Source organism: Prinia subflava, chromosome 1 (assembly GCF_021018805.1).
Source record: "Prinia subflava isolate CZ2003 ecotype Zambia chromosome 1, Cam_Psub_1.2, whole genome shotgun sequence".
NCBI lineage: Eukaryota > Metazoa > Chordata > Aves > Passeriformes > Cisticolidae > Prinia > Prinia subflava.
Window position 1 is genome coordinate 71635234 of NC_086247.1, and position 15821 is coordinate 71651054.

The 15821-nt window shown below is 39.2% G+C and overlaps 1 protein-coding gene across 1 annotated transcript in view; it reads left to right on the forward strand.

Moving 5' to 3' along the window:
- ADCY2 (adenylate cyclase 2) overlaps window positions 1-15821 on the forward strand; it is a 210226-nt gene that overhangs the window by 63599 nt on the left and 130806 nt on the right. The window contains exon 3 of the mRNA XM_063399668.1: window positions 1264-1425. Coding sequence (XP_063255738.1) covers window positions 1264-1425 — 162 coding nt within the window. The remainder of the gene's footprint in view (window positions 1-1263; window positions 1426-15821) is intronic.

Genomic DNA, 15821 nt, shown 5'->3' on the forward strand with positions numbered 1-15821 from the left:
GGGAGAGCTGGCAGCATTGAAAAGGATATAAGAGATCAGGAAGGAGCTGGATTGATCTTAATGGAGGGATTGGAGAAAGACAAATGGATAACAGAAGTGGACATCCTTTTCCAGCCATCTTTCCCCATGATGGGAAAGAATGCCTCCACTGTTGTGCAGGTGCACATAGCTTAGGCTTCAGTTTTGACTCTGTAGTTGTCACACGCAGATGTGAAGAATACAGGCTGACACTAAGGGCAGTGAGCAGCAAATTACTCTTGCTCATACCTGCCTGGGAGCCTTCTGTGTTCTGTCTGACCACAGCTGCTGGGTGGTGAGCAGGCTTGCAAGTCAACTCAAACTGATGGAAAGCCTTACATGGAGATAGAATTATATACAAGCTGGCACATTTTCAGAATCGCCTACTTACTTATGTGTGCAAAACTTGTGTCTCAAATCTAGTTACATTTTCTCAAATGTGTGGTGGGATTTGGAACATAAACAGACTATCAAATATATATTTTCTATGTATAGCGAAGGAATCCCTTTTGCTGTTATGGGTTGGGCTGTGCATTTGTTCCATAATGTTACTTTGGACAGTAGTACCCTTTAAAAGAAACTGACAGGAGATTCTGCATATGGACTGTGATTTTCTGAAGCTGATCTTCATGACTAAACAAACGTATGACCCTGAAATGTAGTGATTTTATGGAATTTGACATAGGTCATGTAGATACACATGAAATACAATCTTGTTAAATCAAATTTCTCGGCTGAACTGGAGCGCTTTTTTTTTTTTTTATGCATAATGTCGTGTATATTATTTTGTGAATTTTTAGTTCATCAAGATGTACAAATTCTCTCTGTATTGAAATTAAGGCTCTGTGAGGAGTTTTGCAGATTGTTTTGACTGCAGGTCACAATTAGAATTGAGCACTCCTGGGATAAGTCTTTACTTGTAATTAAAGTATTAATAAAAATAAAAAATTTGAAAGTATAAATTTGAAGCAAAATTTGAAAAGTTTGGAGTATTCTGTAGGTCTGAAACCATGATTTAATATCTTGAAACCCCTCTTCTTAAGTCTAATATAATGTAAATTTTCCAACACTGTTAAAAATTAATTCTTCCTAAATCAGTTTTCTTCAGTGGTTAGCAATGACTTTCCTGTGAAAAACTGGTGTGTTAAATTTATGCTGAAGACAGTTCAAAATTAAATGCTATTTTTAATATTATTCCAAAGTGAATTTGACATGCTTCTTTCTTCGTCTTGGTGTCTTGCCCAGGTATCATTTTTCTTGTTCATCATTTTTGTGGTGTACACCATGCTGCCCTTCAACATGAGGGATGCCATAGTTGCCAGCGTCTTGACCTCTGCGTCGCACACGATTGTGCTGAGCGTCTGTCTGTCGGGCACAGCTGTTGTCAAGGAGCACTTGGTCTGGCAGGTAGGTGCTTTGTGGAGTTAATGATTAACTGTGCATTGAACAGCCTGGTAAATGAGCAGGAGTGCCTCAGTGGGTGCTTGGGAGTATGAACTTATTTCTGTCTTGATTTCTGAGTTGCTAATTCACAGGTAATTCGCTCTCTAATAATGGGGGTGTCAGCAATGTTGTGTCTTCCTGAATTACACACAAGAGCGGTGCAATCTGCAGCCATGTAGCACTTACCAATGTGAAAACTTACATTGCTTGAAAAAATATGTGGTTCAGCTGTGCTGTGGTAGGTGCAGTGCACTTCTGATTTGTAAATCAAGTTGTTCATCTCCTCACCTCACTGAGGCCTTGCTTCCAAGACCAAGGATTTTTTTTCCAAGTAGCAAAATGTTATCTTTGACATTGTTCCTTTGAATACACTCTAGTCAGCTGGGTTAAAGTTCTGCTGTGAAGCCTGCTGTAGGTCTTCTCCTTCTTCTGTAATTCTCAGCCATTTATAGGAATTTTACAGCCTCATCCTGACTGGTCCCAATGATTGAATGAATCTGGCTGGCTGCAGACTCTGTGACATTTTGGGAACCCATCTGTGTTTGCAGTTGTGTCTTGGATTGTAACTCAACTTTGATAATCTACCACATGACATACTGCAGATTAATAATTTGTAAAAATCCAAATATTAGGAGTTGTTTTTCCTTTCTGTTTTACAGAAGATCCTTTAAATGCTGAATTTTTACAGTTTTAGTTGTAATACTGTGACAATCCTAGCTGACATTGATAGAAATCTGTATTTTTTAAAGAAAACATAAGATTTAATTCTGAAAAACAATAACTTGGGTTTGGTTTTTAGTATAGTTATGCCATGTTAAGGAAACAGAATTATTTCAACTTTTGTATCAAAATGATATTGAAGCTTTAAAGTAAACACATTTATATAAACATACTAATAGAACAAGAAAGACAGACATCATACTATTTAATGTGAATAGCATTAAGAACAAAGCAAATATTAGTTTCTACTTACCTTTTAAGATACTTATGGCTTACTTTGAAAAACACTGTGCCTCAAAGTGATTTTACAAATGTCCTGCCTTTTAACTTGTTGTTCAGGAAAATGCATTTTATTTCCAGTTATGGCTGCGGAAATATGTTCTACGGAATATTGAAATTGGTGTCTGGTAAACAAAATATGTTTTAAGATGTAATTCTCTGTAGAAATTTTAAATGATGAACAAGCTAGTTTTGCTTTTCTCTTGCTGATTTGGATTAGTTGAGTGTTTTTTTGTGGGGATTGCAAAGTTGTGCTGTATGTTAAGCAGGAACTGTGGCCATCTGCAGTTAATATTTAAATAACTCAGTAAAACAGTTATTGATATTTGTAGCAGGAAAAATCAGGGAGAACTTGACTCAGTTTTTTGTTAATCTATGGCTTTTATTCTGGGCATCGCTACACTGCTAAAGCAGTATTAGTGTTTGCCAATCCTCTAAAATTGTTTTGAGTTAAAGTTTCTGTTTACAAAAATTATTTATTTTTCTTGCCTGTCATTAACATTTGGTTCATCTAAAACAGTACTTTCAGAAGATGTTGTATTTTTAGACACATCACGTCTACAGAATCAAAAGAAATAAATCACGGTCTGTGAGGCAAAGTTGTTGTCTTTCATCTCTTCTGTAACTTCCTGTTTCATTCAGAAAGAGTGGCAGTCTCTCCACAGTTTGTAAATTTGTTAAGAATGTTTAGTTTCCGTGTTGTTACTAGTTTTCTATTCTGTCTTTGTAAAATGTGATAAGTGTTGCAAATAGCTTGGCAGTTACTGGAAGTACTGAGTGCACTGCATTCTTGTGAATTTGTGGGAAGGACTAAATGATGCTCTCTGATTCCATTTCATTTGCCCTCTGTACATTTTTAGATTATTATTGTTTATACTTTGGAGTGGAAGCAAAAAGTGTTTGCTTTGTGCTCTTTGTTTTCGAAAATCAAGACCACAAATAAGGGCTTAGACTTGAGGTACTGATTGCACTAAAAAGAAAAATAACATTTATCAATGGTGTACCTTAAGTTGATATAGGATATTATAGTATATATATTTTGTATATGTAGCAAGCATTCTTCTGTAGAGAATACCTGCATGACCTTCATAGTAATTTCCTATGTTTTGAGACTTCCACTGTATCTTCTCTGAGCTTTCTCTTGGCTGAACAAATGTTTTTTCAGTCTTTCTTCTTATGTCAGGTTGTCATGCCATATTATATGTTTGATAGGCCTTTTCTGGACCCTCTTCAATCTTTCAGCATCTTTCAGTGACTGACTGGCATCCCCTAACATTTTAAAAGTTAATCATACCTTCAGTCTATGAGTAGAGAAAAATCAATGTTCTGAAGCATCTGCTCATTTTGAAATTTGGCAGAGCCTGAAGGATTTTGTCATTCTTTTGTTATCATCTGTAAGATTCTACATAAAAAAAGTGGCTTCCCTAAAGCCTCAAAGCTTAGGATGCTCTTGATCCAGGGTCTGTTGCAATTAGAGATACTGAGATGAAAGCCTCCTGCTGGGATAAAGAATCCTTCAACAGACTCTCTGCTGGTTGCGTGAGGTAGTCTCTCTTTGACCTACATGTCTTTTGGGGAGAGGGAATCCACCTTGGTTTAAAAATCAGGAATGATGGAGATGCGCTTCCACAAGCCTTCATATTTTTTTTCCAGGGCTGTTGAGCGTCAATGTTAGAATTCTGTTCATCTGTCGTTGTAGGAATTTGTCTAGCCTTGTCATCCAGCTCCTGGATCTCATTTTTTTGGCCGGTAGGCTGACAGACCCAACAGGATCCAATTTCTGTTCCTCCCCTGAGAGTGCTTCTCGACTATCATGAATTTGCCTCATAACCTTTTTGTCAGCAAAACAAACGAGCTGCCTGCTATTGCACTAGCTGAGCCTTTCATCACTTTCACAGTTGTTCTTTGAGTGCTCACTTGTGCTTCATCAACATTTTTCTTGCAGCGTGGGCATTTGCCTTAGAGGAGCGTGCCAGGAGCAGCTGCAGCCGTGCCAAATGCTAACAGGGGCCAGGCCCACAAAGGGGTCAGTGTGCTGCTGTGCCCCACCCCCGGACACAGCCCCTGCACTGAAACACCCGGCTCAGCCTCCCCGTGTGCTCCGTGGGGAGTGCAGTGCACAGCTGGGCAGCTCTGACGGGAAGGGGGAGAAAGGGTCCTGTGTTCCAGCTTGGGTTTATGAAAAAGGAGAACTGTGCCTGTCTGTTTTGGGGCTTTTTTCTGTTGAAAATTTTAATGCTAACTTTTATGAGGCGCACGGTCTGGAGTCTGGGACTCTGCCCCCTCTTTCCAGGTGAGAATCCTACTGCCAAGCAGAGGGTGTTCTTCTGTCTGCTCCTGGTCTGCTCTAAGAGAACATGGCTCTAATTCTGGGTAAAGGCATTTGGCTCAGAAGACTTTCACAGCTTTAACATCCCTTTCAGTCATTCCTGGAATGAAAATTATTTAACCGCCATCTCTTGCTATAAACACACAACCTGTTTTCCCCCAAACCAGAACAGATTCTAATCAAATATTTGTGTTTTTCCTGCTCTATTATCAACTAGTCAACCAGTCTGATCTCATAACAGCTTGATACTATCATTAGAGGCAATTTTGTTCTTAATCTGTTAAAAAGAGAGATAACCAAAATAACTAAACATACTTCCATTTTTCTTTTCCCCTATGATGTATATGAGGAATCTGATTTTTTTTTATTTTAGTCTTTTTGTGTTACCTTCTCAGGAAGCAATATTGTTGCTCTTGCAATCATTTTGCATGATCTGTGGCTAAGTGTTTTGCAAACATTGGCTAAATCACTACAAATTCCCCTTTTAAATTTTTTTGTTAAAAGTGATGTTCTTTACCTTAGAGGATTTTTTTTTTTTGGTGGCTTCTTGCAGCTCTGTAAAAGGAGCCACTTTTAAAGGCACAAAATTAGAGCTAGGCAGAATGCATGTGTGCATACATACAACTTTATATTGGCTTTGGACTCTGTTCAAGAATGCATACACCAAAAGGAAATAATTTGTAACAACTTTTATGAAAATCTTTGTTTGTATGATCTCATAACTGGGATAATTCTTAAAGTAATACTCTACTGTGGTGTGAGAAAAAAAAATACTAAATTAAAAATTTATTTTCAGGATTGTTTGAATTGGGAAATTCCAAGGGTTCATCCACAAGATCTTGTGCATTTGCCATCAGCAAAGCTGAGGTCTCCTCGTACAAAATTAAAAGTCAATGGTTATGGCCTATTCAGGAAAAAAAAGTAAACCAAACAACAGTGAACTGAAGAAAGGAATTGGCTTTATTAAAAAAAAGTAATTAGCAATTTCTTCATCACTACACATCTTGAAGCAAATTATACCAAAAGCTCATAATCAGAAGTCTAGCAGGATTTTCAAAGATGGATAATTTTGGTTTTCATCTATAATAAATATTTAGACGTTCTAATCCACATGTAACATATCATGCAAAAGGCATATACCTTTTGTTTAGAACACTGATTTAAACTCATCTGTTAACTTAGTAACTTTAAGAGGTGATGATATTTACAAAAAATGTTTTGTGTAATAGAGTAGCACAGCAGAAAAATAAAAATAAAACCCACCAGTATTCATTGGCTTATAAAAGAAGAAAATTCACAGCTCTAGGACTAAGAAATAGAGCAGAAATTAGTTTATGCTCTTATCACACAGTGCAAGAAAATATCGTGTTTTTTAAAAAAGTCTGGGAAAAAAGCCCATGTCTTTAAGTACATCCAGCACTGTACAACCCCTTAGGCTGTAAAGTTGCACAGTGAAAGTTTTAACACATAGGAACTTCATTTAGTCTGAATGTCAAAAAGCTGTTACTGGGGGCTGAATTTATCCAATTTATACTTTTACCTTGAATACATTTTTTTTTTTTAAGGAAATGGGGAAGGGTTATTCGTGAAGGTAATGCAGCTTAAACAACTCCTACTTTCTGCTGCTCAGTTTCACGAGGTGAATCGCTGCTGTTCCTGCTGCTGGTGTGGAGGGCAGTGACTGCCGTGGAAGGAGGGAGGCTCTATTCCTTGTATTCCTTGTATTCCTTGTAGCAGCAGCTGCCACTGTCCTGTTCCTTGTGCCTTTTCCCCTTTGCTCTCCCCACCCCAGCAGCAGTCTGGCTCAGCACATTGTGCTGCAGCTGGGAGCCACTTTGAGAGGGGAAGGCTCTGTCCTGCATTGCACAATGCAGCAGGCATATTTGTTATTACTGCACCTTTTCTTTACTCTTGATTTTATGCTTTATCTAGGCAGGTATGGAAATGCCATCTGTGGGTTTTTAACCATTTTTCATAATCAGCAGATGTATTTTGGGTTTCATTCATTCTTTAAGACAATCTGTGCAGTTTGGATGTGCTTACAAAGTAGCCACTTGCTTACAAGAGTATAGATATGTAGGAGAAGGTATAATTGCATTTCAGAGTATTTAAACATAAACATGGAGAATATGAATGCCTTCCAAAAAGTCCCTGAGGCTGTAAAGGGAAGACCTGTAATACTCAGTGTGATGGAAGATTCAGCAAAGTCATAAAATTGTATTGTGAAATGAAATCATGTGTGCAGGTGGCCATGTGGCTTTTCAAAAGCACCATTTACCTGCAACCAAAATCAGCATCTAAGAATTGCATAGAAAATAGTCTTGGTGAGATGTGTAGGAAATCATCAAAGTACAGAAGATAAGTAATTAATTAATGCCTCCTTTTTTAAAATCATGGAAATTATCAAGTTATTAGCAAATTATTATCAAATAACTCCGGTTAGCATTGATTCTTAAGCTTTACTGAAAGGATTAGATTGACATTTTTGTTAACTTTGTTTAAGTTAATATTTTTTTCAGCAGAGAATATTTTTATCACTTTCATACTATTTTAGCTTACATTTCCTACTCTAAAGATGACAATTTCTGTAACAACTTTTAATTTTTCAAAATATAAATTAATTTATTAAACAAGCTCCCAGTCCTTCAGTATGTCCTTGAAATTATAAAATGTCTATGTCAGAATGCTCAATGTACTTCCAAAACTGTAAAAAAATTTAAACAGGTGTTTGGAAATTCCAGTACTTCTAGGCTGGAGCAGCAACTAAACTGTCACCTATACAGCATACCTTTTGCAAAGGAGCTGTGTTCCAGATCCTTCTAAAGATGACTTTAATGTAAATAACTGACCAGTAAAAGGTTAAACCCATGAATTCAGAATTTTGTGATACTGTTGGTCCAGATGATTTTTCTTGGGTAAAGAATCTGTTACTTCGTCTGAGAGTTTTGCTGATTTCCTTCCCTTTTCACAGATGTTGACCAGCCTTTTCAGTTATATAGTACTTGTATGGTATTTTTTGTCAAATTTATTGTGAATTAGTTCTTTTCTTATTGCAGTGGGAACATTAAATTCTGTGAATGATGCTCACTCTAGGCACAATGCTTTGTCATTTTATTTACTCAAAGAATTACCGTCTAGCTCCACATGTTCTTTGTAAGAATTCTGTAGAAGAAAAATATCCTTCACTATCAATATGTGAATACAGTTTCCCATCCTGTCAGCCACTTTTAGTGCAGCATAAAATATGGATCAGGAGCACAAACACCTGTTGTTGTGTGGAGAAGACTTTGGTGAGTCAGAATCCACCCTGCAGTGGTTCAAGGCCCCATCTCTTTGTCGATGCCTGCAATAGGATGTGATCTGTTTGTCACTTAAGCCCCTGCCACCCACCAGTGCTAAGGTGCTGGTCAAGAAGAAATCATTCCTCTTCCAGTCATATTCCAAAATTTTCACTCCTGTGCACCCATGGCCGCGTGTGCTCATGGAAGTCCCTGGATAGCCCTTGTTTCTCTCAGCACTTCTGCCATGGGTTTCAGTAAAATGCTGGCTGCAGAAATACCTTAACTGGAGCCTCCAAGTGCCCATCTTGTAGGTCCTGTGATGGAATCTGTTAATGATCCCAAATAAGCATGCGGGCACCAGGAGCAAAGGAGGTAAACTTCTGCCATGTGTTTTGGGGTTTTTTTCTTAGCAGCTACAGCTGTACTGCAGGTAAAAGAGGAACTGTTCTCTGGCCCTGGAGCTGCTAGAACAGCACAGCTTTTGTTTACCTGCCTAAATTCCTGCCCCCTTTCCCTTCGCCAAACACAACGATCAGGTGTCAACTTCTTCCAAAACACTCCTGACATATTCTGTCCTCTAAGACATGTCAAGGCTCTGGGAAAATACTGATTTACCCAGATCAAAATGGCTCTAGTGAGCATGGTAACAGCCTGCAATGATCATGGAACTCAAGACACAGCAGGAGGACATCGTCTGCAAACCTTGAAGTAAACCTGGATCTGGTGCTGGGTGATATTGTTTAGTGGGTTAGGGGTTACAGTGGTAGACAGTTGGACTGGATGATCTTGTAGGTCTCTTCCAGCCCTGGTGAATCTGATTCTGTGCATTCATGAATTCCAAAGTCTTCACAGGGATTGCACCTTTGGAGATTGCACTGCACATTCTTTCCCCTCTCAAGGTATATGTGTTCCTACATACCCAGTGAGTGGCATCATTATTTGTTATCTGTGGGCCCGAGAAGAGATCATGTCTCTCCTGTGCTTCTCTCTAGTTGCATGTAATAAATTATGTTTATCTGCCATCAGTTTAGAACTGGTTCTGGGTATACTAAATGCTGTGTGCTGCATATTTGCTGCAAAGGTCACCTGCCTGGACTCTGCTAGCTCTTACCTGTTTCTGAGTAGGGCAGTATGAGTTACAACTGTGATTGCAGCAGTCTGCAGACAGCAAAGGCTGGGGTTCGTCAGACATAAAGTTATATTCATGAATCCATTTGTAGTTTTATTTTCTTTGTTCCTTTGAGGATATATTTTCTCCCAGATGTGTGGCAGTCTATCAGCTCAGAAGCCACAAGAACACAGGTCTGAAGTAAGCAAGCTGTCTCTGCCCCAGGCTAGCTCAGGTGCATAGGCTTTGGGAGTTCAGGCTGTGTGAAAGCACTTATGCTGCTCTGGAAACACAGAGCTGTGCAGAGATTTGTCTGCATCTGAACCTTAATCCAGCTTCTGTGTCTTTGGATATACAATAGCATGGTTAATCCTAAGCCCTTTAGTCTTTTAACAAATGATTAAATCTTACCAATGTTGAATTAGCAGAGATCTGCAGAAGATTCAACTGCTTATGGGTGCCCAGAACTAAGGCTGATGGGCTATCATGGACTGAAGCCTCAGCAGGACAGGAAACAACCTCCTGAGCAAAATCACCCTAAAGGATTCCAGATGTTTTGTTCTGGATGCATGCTGAACACCAGGTATTAAAGATCCCGGTGCCTGTAATTCCAACAGTTGTTGCCACTATGCGCTGCTGCAGGAAGAGGATGAAAAGAAGGACTTGAAAGTTCCATTGGGTCAGTTTTAAATTGGGGGAAATTATTGCAACATAATGAATGCAAATGAGTAGGTCAAATTCTGAAACATGAGATTCTGAGTTCTTCAACACAGGCACACTTTTGTGTTTTAGAAGCCAAAACTGAGTTTTGCTCCAAAGAGATAAATCAAGTTTTACTGTGAAGAAATTTGAAGAAGTTAAACAATCTTCTTTATCCTGAGTAATCTTACTCTGTATGATTCTAGTTTAGTAGCTTCTCTGTCACAGTAATACTTGTTCATGAAAATCACAACAGGTTTGTCTGTCCTATTTTTACTAGTGTTATTTGCTACACTTTGCCCCTAGACACACTAAGATGAGATCCTGCTCAAGTTATTTTCAGACAGGAAAAGACTGTGTCCTGATGAGCGTTTACTCACCTAGGTGCTTCTAGTGAAACAGTTGAGTTTATTCAAGGAGGTTTGCAACAGCTTGTGTGAGATAGCTTCACACTGAATGCAAATATGAGGTGTGCAATTATCCTGCTTCCTCTTTTATGTAGGTGATGAGATGAGTTTTAGCTTCTGATGGAAGGCAGCTGGGGTTTTGCTGATGGTCTCTGAGCGCTGACTGACGCTGACCTCCATGTGCACAGACATGCACAGTGCTTGGCCTCTGGAGTGAGTCATTAAAGTCTGGCCTGTGGAAAGAACAGCCCACAGTGACAAGGAGCAATGCTCCCAGGTGGTCTGCCTGCTCCAGCCATCTCCACAGGCCGGTGGGCAGGAGCAGAGAGAGGAGATGGTGTTCTCCCTGTGTGACACCCGGAGAGGCTGTTGCTGGTGGCACTCCAACCTCAGTTGTTTTGCCCTAACAGACTATTTAGATCCATTCATTTATCATGTTTAATTTATTTCATAACATCACATACAGTCAGGCTGGTTAAGATCCTTAGGGCTTCTCTTGCCCCCTCTTCCCTCTCCCCTCTCTTCTTTTTTAATAAAATAAGCATAGGATAGCAATTTGAGACTCTTAAAAGTGGACAAATGGCCAGAATGTATAAAAAAGAAAGTACAGCAAAAAGGAGAGACAGAAAAGAAACATTAAATTATCTGTGCAAAAATGGGAACAGAAGTATAAATGCTAATAAATAGAAGTAGAAAACTAACAAGTTTAGAGGTGGGTAATGAGGCACCTTTAATAATGTTCTCTATTATTTGCTCCAAGATTTTGCTTTATTTGCTGTTCAGTCATCAGCAATGACACTTTTTTTTTGTGCTATCCTGTCATTTAGACAGTGGATGTTTTCCTTGGGTATGTGGAGCTTTCTCACCTCAGTTCAGTTTATTGATACTGCACCGATGATGTCTGAAGGCAGAGATCCCATTCTATTCTTATTGGTATTGACTGCGTCACTTCAGAATCTCTTGCATGGTGCACACATAGTCCCTGAAATCATTATCTAGTTATTTTCTCTGAACTACATTATTTCAGCTTCTGTTGAGCTGCATTTGCTAAAAATATTCTTGACTCAAATCCCAGGGCTGCACACAAGCAGAGCTGGCCTGCCTGGGACAGTGGGGGATCAAGCAGTAACCTTTTTAGACATGTTCTGTATCCTCCCTGGACCTACCTGTGCCGTCAGTCCTAGGCTTTGTCAGTAACCTTTAAGCTCCTGCAAGGTTAGAACAGAGTACAAATAAAGATCCCACTTTGCAACCCTCTTTTCCCCAGCAGAGTCAGTGTTAAACCCAGCTCTGCATTTGAATCACCTGCTGCAGGTCTTGAATGAGAGACTGATACTAATGGGTCTTGAGTGGCAAATTTCTGCCCCTTTCCCTCCTCTGAGAGGAGAAGACTACAGGCAGCAGAAGGGGTGCTGGAGAGCCATTTTGGTCCTGCTGGAGCAACCTCAGCAGTGACTCCGATCCTTCTCATATTACCACTGAGATAATAATTGCAAAAAAAAAAATCTCTACACACTGGATTTGGATATTTTTGGATATTTTTCTTGTCTAACCTTTATCTGATATCCATTGTCTGTGCTTTCGAAGCTCCACTGACTCTTAGATTGGATCAGCTGTTATGTCAATGTTAATTAAAAGCTAATCTTCAAAAATATGAAGGAGCAGAGAAACAGTGACAGAGGAACCCAAATAACTTAATCAAAGCAGGTTAGACACTCAACTGACTTCAGATGGCATGTTTAGGGGAGGAACAAAAGTGGGGAAAGGGAAGGATCATAGTGGTTTGGAGGAGGAACAAATATGGGAAACTAGATGAACAAAGCAATTAAAGGAGACGACCATGTGTTAACAGGCTGTGGTCAATACTGTTAGCTGGCCATGCCCTGTCCCCGACCCACGCTGCTTGTCCTGTTTTCTTCTCCACCTCCATTCCTAACACCCATTCTGTGTGTGTGTGCCTTTGTGTGTGGGGAGAGCACAGAATGGAAGCCTTGTGTTGTCACAGGGTCCCAGGTGTCGTAGGGGAGCAGCTGGAGAGAGTGGGGAAGTCTGAGTGCTGTCTGGTACTTAGGGGGCTGTGGTTCAGAGGGGCTCAAGAGCTGGGGCAGCTGCACATGTATTTTATGGGTGTATATCTCAGCACTGGTCACACCACACTAGTGGTGTGTGGGACATGAGGACATGAGCTAGGCTTGGATCCTGGAGAGGTTAGAGGCCATGTGATTTGACTGCTGGAGGAAGCAGGGAGTCCAAGCCAGACCAGAGACAGACCTGTTTGTGTAGGTGGATGATGATCCAGAGGCTGGGTGTTGAACAGATTGGGTATCTGTGGCCAGTTCCTGGAGGGATATATAATGTATCTGTGTGTGCATTCTGTGCTAAATTGCCTTCATCCTGGTCGGCCATCAGAGTTAAAGAAGAGTACGTGTGGAAATGCTGCTCCATAATTACTGAACTGATATGATACCTGGCAGTGAAGGATTGCTGCAGGCAGTTGCTCTGGGGGTGCAGAGAGAAGGGAAAGATTTTCTGATGCAAACTGCCCAAGCAGACAATGCTGTCCCTAGAGAGACATTGAACATTCAGGTAGCAGAGCACATTTTTTTCCTCTTCCTCTTCAAAGAAATATAAGGAGACAGAGCAGAGGTGAGCTCAGAGTGTTAGAGTCAAGCCAGAAATTTGTTATAATTTTTTGAGAAAGATTTGATATAGCTTGTGAAAAGGGATTTACAGTAATGAATGCTCTTTCCATCCCTGAAATATGTGATACAGTTCCTTATGTTCTTATTAGAAATTTACATTAGCTGTTATTTAGTTTGTGAAAACAGTTCAAGGAAGGTAGTGGTGCTGAGATCCTCACTCTCATTTTGGATGATTTGATATGAAGCGTAGTGAGGTATCTCAGAGAACTGAGGAGCGAAGATGAAGGGCAAGAGTTGGACTTAATGGCTTCAAGGTGATGCTCCTCTGTGTCTGCAATGCTCTTTTGCTGTTGAGGTGTGTGCAGTTAAATTGGCTTCTTTTGAACTATGGAAAGAAAAATAAATCTTCCTGAAAACTAGGACTGTTTGCCATCATGTTGATAGCTCTGAAAGAGACACCCTTTGGTTAGAACTGACTATAAATTAGCAAAAGTCAGAAGCCTGGAGATATTCAAGAACCACCTGGACACAATCCTGTGCCATGTGCTCTAGGATGACCCTGCTTAAACAGAGAGTTTGGGCTGGATGACCCATTGTGGTCCCTTCAGAATCTTCAGTGATTCTGTGAAGTCTGCCATTTTATTTTAGTTTTCCAGATTCAAATTTCTCCTTGTAAATTGCTCTAAGTTTTCTCCCAAGGTTTATGTCTTCTTTCCACTTCCCTCACACCTTGGTTTAAAATCCATTTTTGCTTATTTTTTTACTTATTCTTTCTTACAAACCTGTTTTTTGCTTCTTTTTCTGACCTAGCTGAGCCTTTTAAAAAATTTAATTTATGTGGGTTTTTAATATTTCAGTATAGTTCATCCTTCTTAACAGCTTCCTGTGACTGACAGTTCATCAACTTATCTGTGCTGTAAGAAGAATCATCTTCTGCTTGTTTCAAACCTGTCATCTGTTTGCATCCCCCAAACTATTACAGTGGGAAAGAGTGAACAGTTGAGATCCGTTCACCCTTTCCAGATCATTTATGATCTTATAAACCTCTGTCACACCTCCTCACTCATTTCTCTCCCAGGCTGCAGAATTGAAAATTATTTATCTTTGCTTGCTTAGAAGCCATTCCATACCTTTGATCTTCCTTATTGCTTTTCTGTGATCTGAAAGTTTTCTCTTACACGGTACGAAAGCACAGTCTATAAGACAGAAAATCCATTAATACTTCATAACATGCTTGTTTAGTAAGGAACTAGGTCATTGTAAATTCTGATGACCCTGAATAAAGAGGAAAAGAATGACTAGCCTGATGCTCAAGGCAAGCACAAATTAGCTGAAATGTTACTAGTGAAGGAAATGAAAAATCTGTGACCTGACCCCTGCAATCTTGAGGGGAAGACTTAGAACATTTTGCTTAACAAAATGCACATGATTCTGTAGTTTGTGAAGGAGGTTCAGAAGAACTGTTATGCATTAATTAGGGTGAAGTAAGAGAAATAAATATTCTCACTTTTCATGTCAGAAGCTAAAATGTTGAGGTCTGCTTGTACTAAAAATAATTCTAAAGGAGAAAATAGTGGTTCTGATTAGGCTGTATTATGCTAAAACCTGAGCAACTAGGTTTGTTTCTGCAGGGCTGTTGCATATTGGATTATTATCATTATTTTTTTTAACAATTTCGATTTAAGAGTTGTGAAGCTGAATATGAAAGAAAAATATGCTTCTATACCCATATTACTAGAGATGTAGGAAATGAAAATCTGTACTTAGAGGCAAAGAATCCTTCCTAGACCAGGTGGAAAAATTTGATATTTCTTTTTTTTCTAAGTAACTCTATTCCTTTTTAAAAAACATGTATTCACCAAAAGGACATATAAATAGAAATGGATTTTTTTAAAAATTGCAGTGTATCTGAATGATAATGCAGTTACTGTCTCATTAACTGGATGCCAAAAGAAGGCAGTGATAATTGTGTAGCTGCTGCTAAGAAAATCTTCAGAATGCATGACGGATATTGTGCCTCATCTTGACAAAGTCAGTTCACAAAAGAGCAAGAAGCACTGTCTCAGAGGAGTGTTATGTTTCAGATATTAAAATGTTCCCTTAACAAGCGTCCAAGACATAGATCAAAGTAGAACTACAGTGTGTATGGGCTTGAAACTCACACATATTTTCTTGAACTCAGGATTGCAGATCTGTTCCTATTTTTGAAATGAGTTAATTCCAGTATTTTCAGGGAAAGTTCACGATATGTTCTGTGGTATTCAGGATTTTAGCAGTGACAAAATGCTTTGCATTACATGGTGTCTTGACAATATTAGTGCCTGTATGTGTATATATATATATAAAATAATGTATTATATTATATATATAAGATTTTTTTTTCTCCTCTTCTACACATATTTTTTAATAGCAAATCAAATTCTCTGGACTGTACTGTTGTGTTTCAGCTGTGGTTAGTGAGGTTTTTTGATTATGTTTGTGTCCAAGTACCTTCTATTTTAGTTCAGTGAGTCTAGCTGGAATTAAACACATCTGAATATCACAGTACATTTTTATAAGCCTGAACCCACATATAGAACCCTCTTTCCACAAATTCTGTTTCTTCATCAAGTTCTTGTACTTTGCCAGGATGTCAGCAATGGGCCATCAAGTTGGACTACTCGGAGCTTAAATCACAGACCATGGGAACACAGTGCTGCCTCTGAGAGGGGCAGAATAGGCTTGGACAAGAAAGTCGTGTATATACCTCCTAGGCAGATTGAGATTGTTGAAGTTCAGTTTTCTTTTGCAGCCATTTACAGTGTTTTAGGTTGGTGGAGAAAGCCGTGGTAAGAGACAGTGCTAAACCGCAGTGTATATGGAAAACTGTAATTTATTTTTTAAAAGTTGGTAAGT